Source organism: Carica papaya, chromosome 5, assembly GCF_054855325.1.
Source record: "Carica papaya isolate Zhongbai chromosome 5, ASM5485532v1, whole genome shotgun sequence".
NCBI classification, from domain to species: Eukaryota; Viridiplantae; Streptophyta; class Magnoliopsida; order Brassicales; family Caricaceae; genus Carica; species Carica papaya.
Window position 1 is genome coordinate 13,628,386 of NC_142313.1, and position 12,274 is coordinate 13,640,659.

Consider the following 12,274-nt stretch of genomic DNA (forward strand, 5'->3'; position numbering starts at 1 on the left):
AAGATTGTGTAAACTGATAATTGTATTATGGGGGTCAGCCTGACTAGATATCCTGGGAGATGGTGGACGGACCGGGTCCGTAGGGAACCCTACCGGGATTGTGGTCTCACATGCCGGACGGGGTATGGAGATCTTATGGTTTTGGCGCCCATACCGGACGGGGTATGGGGACGGCCCGTTTCACCCTCATACCGGACGGGGTATTGAGGTTTATGGTTTTGGCGCCCATACCGGACGGGGTATTGAGGTTCATGGTTTTGGCGCCCATACCGGACGGGGTATGGGGACGGCCCTGGAAACTGATTATGAATGTTAAAGGTTAACGGGTAGCGGAACCCCTATGGACCCCCACGGATACTAGTAGGCTGGTAAATGAGAAAAAAGATATGTTGTACAATGATTGAATTACAAGAGGCGTGATAAGTGTTATGTTTTACAGCTTAGATTATTCAATGATTATGATAATGTTATTGTTTTTCTCATATTGTTTTTCATAAATTCCACCAAGGTAAGTGGATGGTAAAAGTTTTATTATTGATAAAAGGTTTTGTTGTTAATAAACGAGTTTATTGTAAATTATGCTCCATTGGTCTTTTTGTGGTTTTCTACCCACCTTTATCTCCGTGACGGTGAGATATCGTGATGTTCTTACTGGGCTAGTGTAGCTCACTCCTTAATTAACCATTTCAGATCAGGAAGACATGGTTCCCGAGCCCGTTCCGCAGGAGGACGACGAAGGGGATGCCTAGAGACTCTGTAGTCATACGCATAGTTTATTTTCGAGTTTTCTTTCTTAGTTAGTTTAACCTTTTGTATTTTAAGTACGTTTGTTTGGTTTTTCGTGTAAGGGATGTTAAATGAAATTTTGATCTCGCTTCCGCATTCGATATATTTAAATACTCATTTCATTTTAATATTTTCCGGGGCCGTTACAGTTGGTATCAGAGCCGCATTTCCTCGGACCCATCCCTTACACTATAGTCCTTTAAAGAAATACTCACCGATTGGTCGTTACTCAACCATTCCTTGTAAATGCAGGTACACAGAAATGAGGAGAGGAAGGCCCCCACTAAACCGAGCGGCCCAAGATAATTCGCTTCGGGAGGATTTGGACAGATTATATGAGATGGTGGAAGCTCTCGTAGCTGCTCAGCGAAGGCAAGAGGAGAGAAGGGAGTTACCCGGACCTCCTCCGCTAGCGCAGGTTGAGCCCCCGTTACAGCAGGCTGATCCCGAGCCACCCCGGCAGGAGCCTGTTCCTCCACAGTACCACCCGGCACCACAGCCGCGGTACGACCCGGTACCACAGCCACGGTACCAACAGGTACCGCCACAGCACATTCCAGTGCCCCCACCCCATCAGCAGGCGCCACCACAGGGTCCCCCAGTTCACCCTCAGCCGGCCCCAGTTCCTTTACCTCGGGACCCCGCTCCCTCCTTGATCGACCCTGGCTTCATAGAGAGGTACAGGAGACTGAACCCTTCTACTTTTTCGGGGGAATCCTCTTTTGAAGAGGCCCAATACTGGTTGGCGGAGACTGAGCGAGCCTTTGAGACCTTGGGAGTAATTCCTGAGCAGAGGGCTGCCATTGCCTCCTACATGCTGGTAGGGGAAGCAGTACGCTGGTGGGAGCTCAAGCGGGCCACCCTGCCTGTACCAGTTACTTGGGAGCAGTTCCTAGCGGCTTTCCATGCGGAGTATCTCCCTAAGCACATCCAACATTTAAAGGAAATTGAATTTGCTCAGTTGGTCCAGGGTAATATGACAGTGTCGGAGTATGCCCGCAAGTTCCTGGAGCTGGGCCGACATGCCCCGGAGACATTGTTGGATGAGGGCCGAAAGGCCAGGAAATTCCAGTGGGGTCTCCGCCCGGCGATCAGACAGCACTTGTTGGTGATGGAGCTCGAGACATATTCGGCAGTCCTGGCAAAGGCGCAGATCATAGAAAGGAGCTTCGACACCCGCCCTCAGCTAGCGGGAAGTTCCCGACCTTCAGCCCCGCTCCGCAGGCCAGCGCCTACCATGCCGGTCCAACCCAGCAAGAGACCCAGGCCTGCCGCTCAGGGCCCTCCTCAGGCTATGGGGGCAGCTCGTGGGAAGATCTGCCAGTACTGCGGCAGGGATCATGGGGACCGACCCTGCTACCGCCTCAACAACACCTGTCGCATATGCGGCAGTACCCAGCACTATGCGAGGGAGTGTCCTAGGAACCAGAATCAAGGGAGGCCTCCAATCCAGGGCAGAGTTTACAACCTTACCCAGAAGGATGCCGATGCAGACCCGGACGTGGTACATGGTATGTATACTATCTCTGGCCACATTGCTCATATTTTGTTTGATACTGGTGCATCACATTCTTTTATTTCACATGTTCTTGCTTCCAAAATTTGTGTACCACCTGATAGACTTGATTCATTATTGTTTGTATCCACCGCTGGGGGGGAGACATTACTAGGAGAGGTTGTCTACAGGGCATGTGCCGTGGAGATAGCAGATAGGAAATTGAGGGTAGACCTGATAGGGTTAGACACAGGGGATTTTGATGTAATCCTAGGAATGGATTGGCTGGCGGCGTATCACGCCACCATAGACTGCTTTAATAAAAAGATTGTATTTAATCCTCCCAACGAGGAGCCATTTACAAGTTAATAAAATTATTCGGTACTAATTCTCCCTAATGACAAATTCTTTTCTTCTTAATTCCCAGTGCGTTGATATTGTATTTTCCCTAACTAGGTAAACCCAAGAAGGAAGTTTGTATCCAAGAGATTCCAGTAGTCCGAGACTTTCCAGACGTATTTCCGGATGAACTGCCCGGTCTACCAGAGGACAGAGAGGTCGAGTTCACCATAGACTTACAGCCAGGAACCCAACCCATCTCGGTAGCTCCTTACCGAATGAGCCGCATCGAGATGGAAGAGCTAAGGAAACAAATCACTGAGCTACAAAACAGTGGCTTCATTAGACACAACATTTCCCCATGGGGAGCCGGGGTTACTTTTGCAAAGAAAGGAGATGGAACGTTGAGACTGTGTATTGATTATAGAAGGATAAACAAGGTAACAATTAAAAACAAGTACCCTCTCCCCCGGATTGATGACCTTTTCGATCAGTTGCAGGGTGCACAGGTCTTTTCTAAAATAGATCTACGATCAGGTTACCATCAGGTAAAAGTGAGAGCAGAAGACATCCCCAAGACGGCATTCCGAACCAGGTACGGACACTATGAGTTCCTGGTTATGCCGTTTGGGCTAACCAACGCCCCGGCCATCTTTATGGATCTAATGAACAGAATCTTCAGAGAGTTCTTGGATAAATTTGTCATCGTGTTCATCGATGATATCTTAGTCTACTCAAAAAGTAGAGAAGAACATGCTCATCATCTTGCCCAAGTCCTCCAGGTACTCAGGGAAAAGAAGTTGTATGCAAAGTTGAGCAAGTGTGGATTTTGGCTCGAGCAAACCGCCTTCCTAGGACATGTTATATCGAAGGAAGGGGTGTCGGTGAACCCCGAAAAGGTTGAAGCGGTACTTAGTTGGAAAAGGCTGACAACAGTTAAGGAAATTCGCAGTTTCCTAGGGATGGCGGGTTATTACCGCCGGTTTGTCGAAGGGTTCTCCAGTCTAGCGGCCCCTCTAACCCGACTCACAAAGAAGAATGCAAAGTTTGATTGGAATGAGAACTGCGAAAGGAGTTTTTTAGAATTGAAGAAGCGACTGACTACTGCACCCGTGCTGGCTCTACCGAGTGGATCAGGAGGGTATACAGTTTATAGTGATGCCTCCTATCTGGGCCTGGGTTGTGTCCTGATGCAGCATGGAAAGGTTATAACATATGGGTCTAGACAGCTAAAGAATCATGAGAAGAACTATCCTACCCATGATTTGGAGCTTGCCGCAATCATACACGCCTTGAAAATCTGGCGCCATTATTTGTATGGAGAGACCTTTCAGATCTACACCGATCATAAGAGCTTGAAGCACATCTTCACTCAGAAGGATCTCAACATGCGTCAGAGAAGGTGGATGGAACTCCTCAAGGACTATGATTGTGACATCCTATACCATCCAGGTAAGGGCAACGTAGTAGCCGATGCCCTCAGTAGGAAGAGTGCAGGCACCCTAGCCCATCTGATGGTTTCGGAATGCAGGTCCATTGGGGCTACGCAGCAGGTTCGACTGCAAGATCTGAAGAGGGCCACATGTTTGAGCCACCTAGCAGTCCAACCCGAGCTAATCCAAAGAATAAAGGAAGCCCAGTCAATCGACTCCGCCCTAGTAAACCGCAAGAAGGATGCAGAACAGGGAGTGAACCCAGAATTTCAGATCTCTGCCGACGGATTGATTCGTTTCAAGGACAGAATGTGTGTCCCAGACGACAATGAATTAAAAAGAGACATCATGACAGAGTCCCATAGTTCAAGGTTCGCCATGCATCCAGGAAGTACAAAAATGTACCAAACTATGCGACCCCGATTCTGGTGGAATGGGATGAAGAGAGATATAGCCGACTTTGTATCTAAGTGCTTGGTATGTCAGCAGGTCAAAGCAGAACATCAACGCCCAGGGGGGTTGCTTCAGCCTTTACCGATTCCAGAATGGAAGTGGGAACACATCACCATGGACTTCGTATCGGGACTACCCAAGGCACGATCGGGACACGATGCCATATGGGTAATTGTTGACCGACTCACTAAGTCTTCCCACTTCCTGGCCATCAGAATGACTGATTCGTTGGACAAGTTGGCAAGAATGTATGTCCGGGAAATAGTCAGACTGCATGGGGTCCCAGTAACAGTGGTATCCGACAGGGATCCCAGATTCACTTCTCGGTTTTGGAATAGTTTCCAGCAAGCTATGGGAACAAAGCTGTCCCTCAGTACTGCCTTCCACCCCCAAACCGATGGACAATCAGAGAGGACAATCCGTACGCTGGAGGATATGCTCCGAGCTTGTGTCCTTGACTCCGGAGGCCATTGGGACGACCATCTACCCCTGATAGAGTTTGCCTACAACAACAGTTACCAAGCAAGCATCGGCATGGCCCCATACGAGGCGCTATACGGGCGTCCGTGCAGGTCACCGATTTGTTGGGAGGAAGTGGGCGATAGAAGATTGTTTGGCCCGGATTTAGTGGAAGAAACCACGTCCAAGATAGTTAAGATCAAGAAGAACATCCAGACAGCTCAGAGTAGGCAAAAGAGCTATGCTGATACCCGAAGGAGGGACCTGGCCTTTGAGAAAGGTGACCGGGTGTTTCTTAAAGTCACCCCCTTCAAGGGAATTAGTAGGTTCGGCAGAAGGGGAAAATTAAACCCCAGATACATTGGACCCTTTGAAATCTTAGACAAGATTGGTACCACTGCCTACAGACTTGCACTGCCCCCTGAGCTCTCCCGGGTTCACAATGTGTTTCATGTATCTATGCTGCGCAAGTACAATCCGGACCCTTCTCATGTCGTGGCTCATGAACCGCTCTCACTCCGAGAGGACTTCTCTTATGAAGAAGTACCGGTCAGTATCACGGACCGAGAAAGCAGAATACTCCGTAACCGGGAAATATCATTTGTAAAAGTCTTGTGGCAGAACCACACGCCTAGGGAGGCGACTTGGGAGCTGGAATCAGAATTTAGGGCCCAATATCCTCATCTGTTTGATCAAGAGTAATGAGGCAAATTTGGGGACCAAATTTCTTTATGGGGGGGAGAGTTGTAGCACCCGGAAAGGAGGAGAAAAAAAAAAAAAAAAAAAAAAAAAAAGGGCGGCCACGTCAGCAGCCACGTCAGCAGGCCCGGTCAGCAGTCCCGGCCAACCAGGGCCTGCCACGTGGCAAGACCGCATCACTCCAAAAGGAGCCACGTTGGCGATCCGCGTGGGTGCGATCCGACGGCCCAGATCAATCACGCGATCGGACGGCCCAGATTCAATCGCACGGACGGCCCAGATTCAATCAAAAACGAACGGCCCAGATTAAAACAAAATGAACGGCTGTGATCAAAAGGCAAGGGGTTATAAATAGAACCTCCACACCAGACCACAAACCCTAGCCGCCAGCCGCTCGCCGGAGAAGACGAACCAGAGGCCGACCGCCGCCACCCGCCGCCACTCGCCGCCGCACCGGGGAAATTTCCAACCGCCGATCGAGGTAAATTTCATACCCCCGACTCGTTTTTCCCCACTGATTCCTCCTATGGCCAAATCGAAGCCGAAATCCCGGCCAAACGGCCGGAATACGCGGCCGAAGCCCAGCGGCACCGCCGCGCCCCCTCTCGGTTTTTGCCTCCGACGAGGCCCTTCCCGGCCTCCGTTCGATGCAATTTTTATATCACCGTGATCACCATTCTTTTCTCTACAGGTTGACCGAAGCCAAATCACCAAAACACGAACTTCGCCGGAGAGTCGCCGTACCCGAGAGCGCCGCCGCCGGTAAGCTCCGTTTTTCCGTGATTTTTTTGGCCCCCCGAGGGCCCTAGGGTTGTTTTCTGACAAGGACCAATGCGAGTGTGGCCGAATTCGGCCAAAAACGGCCGAAAACAGTCAACCCGAGGCGACTCGCCGCCGCCAGCGGCGGCGCCGTCGCCGGAGCACGGCGGAGCCGCCGTGCCGGAGTTGCGATTTGGGCCGAAAGAGGCCCTGGGCCTAATTTGGATTTTTTTTGGAACCCGTGCAGGTACTGTGAGCGTGTTTCAGTTCCCCGGGAAAAATTCAGGGAAAATTAGGAACAGCCTGTAGGCGCACTGTGAATTGTATTCGAATCCCGAAAACAGGTAAGGACCCCTCACCTTATTTCCTATCACGGTATTAAAGTTCAAAATGATAAAACGGTATTTCTTGAATTAATGCATGTGTGAAATTGCTTAAGGTAGCTAATGGAGCCCGAGTCTAGTGTGATTGGTGGTTTACTGTTATTTGGCCTGTTTACAGCTTTAAATGCAAAATGAGGTTTGATGTGTTCATTTTACAGATTTGTGTGCATGTACTACGTTTTTATTAATTATGGGTTGAATGACTGAAAAACTGATACTGTATGTTGTCTGTTTGGTATGAATTACGATTTGCTTGTTTAAATGTGAATTGATGATGCTGATTGAGGAAAAGGAAAAATGAAAGATTGTGTAAACTGATAATTGTATTATGGGGGTCAGCCTGACTAGATATCCTGGGAGATGGTGGACGGACCGGGTCCGTAGGGAACCCTACCGGGATTGTGGTCTCACATGCCGGACGGGGTATGGAGATCTTATGGTTTTGGCGCCCATACCGGACGGGGTATGGGGACGGCCCGTTTCACCCTCATACCGGACGGGGTATTGAGGTTTATGGTTTTGGCGCCCATACCGGACGGGGTATGGGGACGGCCCGTTTCACCCTCATACCAGACGGGGTATTGAGGTTCATGGTTTTGGCGCCCATACCGGACGGGGTATGGGGACGGCCCTGGAAACTGATTATGAATGTTAAAGGTTAACGGGTAGCGGAACCCCTATGGACCCCCACGGATACTAGTAGGCTGGTAAATGAGAAAAAAGATATGTTGTACAATGATTGAATTACAAGAGGCGTGATAAGTGTTATGTTTTACAGCTTAGATTATTCAATGATTATGATAATGTTATTGTTTTTCTCATATTGTTTTTCATAAATTCCACCAAGGTAAGTGGATGGTAAAAGTTTTATTATTGATAAAAGGTTTTGTTGTTAATAAACGAGTTTATTGTAAATTATGCTCCATTGGTCTTTTTGTGGTTTTCTACCCACCTTTATCTCCGTGACGGTGAGATATCGTGATGTTCTTACTGGGCTAGTGTAGCTCACTCCTTAATTAACCATTTCAGATCAGGAAGACATGGTTCCCGAGCCCGTTCCGCAGGAGGACGACGAAGGGGATGCCTAGAGACTCTGTAGTCATACGCATAGTTTATTTTCGAGTTTTCTTTCTTAGTTAGTTTAACCTTTTGTATTTTAAGTACGTTTGTTTGGTCTTTCGTGTAAGGGATGTTAAATGAAATTTTGATCTCGCTTCCGCATTCGATATATTTAAATACTCATTTCATTTTAATATTTTCCGGGGCCGTTACACGAACAACATCACCCTGAAGCGTTTTTTAAAATATCTTATTCTTTGACTCTTAACTGGTAATATCTTGATCTCATATCGATCTTGGAAAAGACTATAGCTCCCTACAATTAGTCAAAAAGAACACCAATTCAAGGTAAAGAGTATTGCTTTTTACCGTTACTCTGTTGAGTTCTTAGTAATTCATGCATAGTATGAGGGAGCCATCCTTCTTATTCATAAATAATATCGGAGTGCCCTAAGAGGAGTGACTAGAGCAAATAAACTTCTAGCCAAGCATCTCAGAAGGTTGGTTTTTCAATTCTGTGAGCTCAGCACGACTCATGCGATAGGCAGCTTTCAAAATTGGTTGGGTTCTGGGTAGCAGTTTAATTAAAAATTCTACCTCTTGTGGGGAAAAACTTCTAGAAAGTTACAAACAACTGGAATAAAATACACAGTAGGATCAACATCCATATTCCTATTTATTTAATTGTTAGGAAAAATAATAAAAATAGATTTTATTTCTTTTTCAAAGATCGCAAGGTTACAACTTTACTTTCAATCAATAATTGCTCTATATTTTTCTAACAAATCCATTCCTAGAATAACATCAAATCCTAAGAAATCTAAGAGTATTAAGTCTATAAATACTTCTATTTTTGAAGCTTTTATCTTATAATTTTTATATACACAGTGAGCTTTTAGAAATCCCCTAGAGGGAGTCTATACAATTAATATTTCATTTAAAGGTCCAGGCCAAATATCAAATTTACAAGGAAATGCACAAGAGATAAAAGTAGCACCCATATCGATCAAAGTCTTGGCAGAAGTATCATGAATAGAAAGCATACCTTGGATAAGGAATGGAGTGGGGAGAGCACCAAGTTCATCTAGGTAGTACACACGACCCTAGGCTACAAGTATGGCCACGCCCTTTGGCCGCTGAGGGCAGTCCTTTATAAGGTGCTGGGTGCTTCCACACTGATAGTAGGCGTGATTGATATGCCAATAGGGTAGGTCACCACGCGAGCAACCATAATGCTGACATAGTTGGAAAGGTCGGACAAGCTATCTAGTAAGTGGAGGTAAAGTAGGAGAAAGGATAACTCGGGCTCGGTTATCTGGATGGCTTCTTACTGGGTCAGGAAAACTTATTCTTGGTTGTTGAGATTATTGTTGTTGGGTACAGACTCAGGCAATGCATTGGTGCCTGACTGAGATGAGGTCTTTGACCAATTGGGCATGTTCTAGCACCTCGACAGACGAGCTGGGTCTCAACATTACAACCGGGTCATAGATATCAACACGAAGGCCTTTTAGAAACTTCCTAACTTTATAACTTTTGGGGGGTGACCATTAGAGGAGCAAAACTAGACAGTTGGGTAAATCGGGCTGCATACTGGGGAACCGTCAGGTTTCCTTGGCAGAGGTCCTAAAATTCCTCCTCCTTCTTCTCTCTGACATAGGTTGGGAAAAAGTTATCAAATAACGCCTTCATGAAACTTCCCAGGTGGTATTGGTAGGTAGGACTTCCTTTTAAAATCGCCACCAGTGTTCTACTTCACCGTTTAGCATAAAGGCTGATAGGAGAACTTTTTGTTCCTCGGTTAGGTCTAAGACAAAGAAAAGTTTCTCTATCTACAGGATCCAGGCTTTGGCTACTAAGGGGCCCCTTTAAAGTGTGGCAGGTGAAGTTTCCTAAATTATGTTATGTTATGAGAGATAGACCTCCAAGCTGTTTGATACTCCGGGGAAGGGTCTTGACAAAGGTTGGTTTGGTTATGTCCTAGAGCTGCAGTCAATCCTTGGATAACTTGAAAGAGTTTGGTAAACTTGGTCCTAGTTGGATCATCCTAGGCCTTGGGTTTTTCGGTACTTTCTACGAAAAGTCTTCCTCGCGTCATTCCTTCAAAAGAAAGGAAGATGCGAGTTGGTGGTTTAATTTATAAAAGATGACTTATTTTCTTAGATATCCTAAGGGTCTTCTACCTACTGCCTCAGTTGTAAGGGATTTGTTCCGCGTAACTATTTTGATACCATATGTGACATTCCAAATGCTAATTAAGGCGTGAAGGTGCCATATACAAAAAGAGATTACGAGTGTATGATAAAAATTATATGCAGCAGAGCAAACTACAAAATATCAAGATATAAAAAGGGCCACTTCTATCATTATACTATTAGACTCATCAAAGTACAGGAATAATCATGCACTTAAGGTTTGCAGATCCACGGGATCCTCATAGACTTGAAGGGGTAGGTCAACTAATGGTTCCTCACTATCATCTTCATCTGGGAGGCGAGGCATGGAAAGAGTGAGTTTCATATGTAGAGTAAGGAAAACAGTATTTAGATAACATCGTAAGGTTTAAAAGTTGAATAATAAGATCATTAATACTTACCATTAGGTCACGTCAAAGTCCTATCTTACCTTATGAAAAGAATTTTATTTATTAAGGAAACATCATGCAATAGTCATAATAATCAAAATCAAACATCACACTCAACAATAGAGAAAACAAATAAATCATAAAATGCTTAGATTTTTCATGTCATGCTTCGCGAAATCATTTTGACTTCCATCTCAAAGAGAAGATACAGATTTTCGACTACCTATATGGAATAACCATATCAGAATAAGATAACGACAATTTGCTCAGGCACATTTCTGGCTTGCCAAACCATGGTACGATTATGACCATGACTGTACCGACCATAGTGGTCCTATCAAATATTCTATAGCCATGACAGTACTTAGCCAAAGGTGACCTTTAACAGATATTTGCGTCACCGCTCTAGTCAGAGGGTACACTGTCATCTACAGGAAGTGGTCCTCTCACACCTTTTCAGACCAGATGGGGGAGGAAAAAATAGATACTCCTTACAGATAAAAAGCCTAACTAGGCAGTTGATGCATTATGTATGTCAATAGAGATACATACATACTTCGTACCATTCAGGCTTTATTCCATTTTTTTTTCTTTTTTTTGTTTTTATTTTGCAGATAATCTTATTGGTTTCATATTATTTTATTTATATGCATATCGCCAAGTGCCTATAAATCACATAGCATGCTTGAAATCAAGAACAATTCACTTTATTAAAAACTACTAACCATAGAATATGCAAATCACACAAATTCACAGATTCATTATTTTAATTTTCTAGAAATACTCCTTAAGATGTTTAAAGAAATACTAAATTCTTTATCAAAACCTTGAAGTTTTTTCTACATAGTTCTTCTTCTCATCCTCTCTATATATCTCTTTCTCTAAACTCTTGGAAGGTGGAAGAATGCGAGTGATGAGAAAATGGGAGGAAGGGCCCCTATTCATAGAAAATGTGGGGTTGTTGGATTTGTGCCAAATGGCAAAATTCGATGAAGAGAGAGAGTGTTAAAATAGGAAAAATCAGTTTGACGCAGCACAAAAAATAGAGAAAAAATTTTTCCTGCACCACGACACACCCCAAGCGATGGCTACCCAATGAGGGCGGCAGCACACTACCCGAGGTGGCAATGTGCCTCACTCGGTTGGTGCGCTGTAGGACTAGCTTGTAGGGACCGGGCTACCCTGCCACGCACAAGAGCTAGCCTGCTCGCTGGGGCACCGCGCGCAGGCCTATCTATGCAGGAATGCTGCTCGGATGGCGCACGCACAATGTGCGGCTCCTGGCCCCTGTCTGCGCGCGTCACATCCTGCGTATTTTGCGAGTATGGGACGAGTGCATTTTGTGCACATCCTACACCTGTCGCGCGTGCATAGTGCGCGGTGCCTGCGAAGGCATCCCTCTCCCGCGGGATTTTTCTCCCTCTTCCATTTTCTCCTGAAAATTAATTATTTTTAAAATAATAATAATTCAATCAAAATAAAATAATAATAATAATAATAATTAAATAAAATCAAAATAGAATAACAAAATCAGCATAAATCGAAATTACAAATTACCATATAAAGCTATGAAATAAATTTAAATGAGTCAGTGTGGACTAAAGGCCCGAATAAATAGGATTTTTCAAATATAATTTAGCATAGTGGTGAGTGGGTTGTTACATTTTAATTTGTATATAAAATATATTTTTATTGTAATTTATATTTTTAATTATATTGATATATATATATATGTAAATGCTCTAAAAATGTAATATATTCTCATTTTTTATTAGATATATGCTAAATTAACTAGTTGCTTACATAAATAGTAAAAATACAAGTA

The 12,274-nt window shown here is 44.9% G+C and overlaps 1 protein-coding gene across 1 annotated transcript; it reads left to right on the forward strand.

Moving 5' to 3' along the window:
- Nucleotides 1–836: 836 nt before the first annotated feature.
- LOC148253767 (uncharacterized) lies at nt 837–7,957 on the forward strand. The gene is made up of 2 exons (XM_088220118.1): nt 837–2,297; nt 7,836–7,957. Exons 1-2 carry the CDS (start codon nt 851–853, stop codon nt 7,892–7,894), a joined length of 1,506 nt encoding a protein of 501 aa, XP_088076244.1. The 5' UTR covers nt 837–850; the 3' UTR covers nt 7,895–7,957.
- The last annotated feature ends 4,317 nt before the right edge of the window (nt 7,958–12,274 follow it).

What these genes read in the sequence shown, in the direction of transcription:
- LOC148253767 (XM_088220118.1), top strand. Translation starts at nt 851, where the DNA reads ATGTTAAATGAAATTTTGATCTCGCTTCCGCATTCGATATATTTAAAT. An exon ending in AGACCCGGACGTGGTACATG is followed by an intron (nt 2,298 to 7,835) that starts GTATGTATACTA and finishes TAACCATTTCAG; the next exon opens with ATCAGGAAGACATGGTTCCC.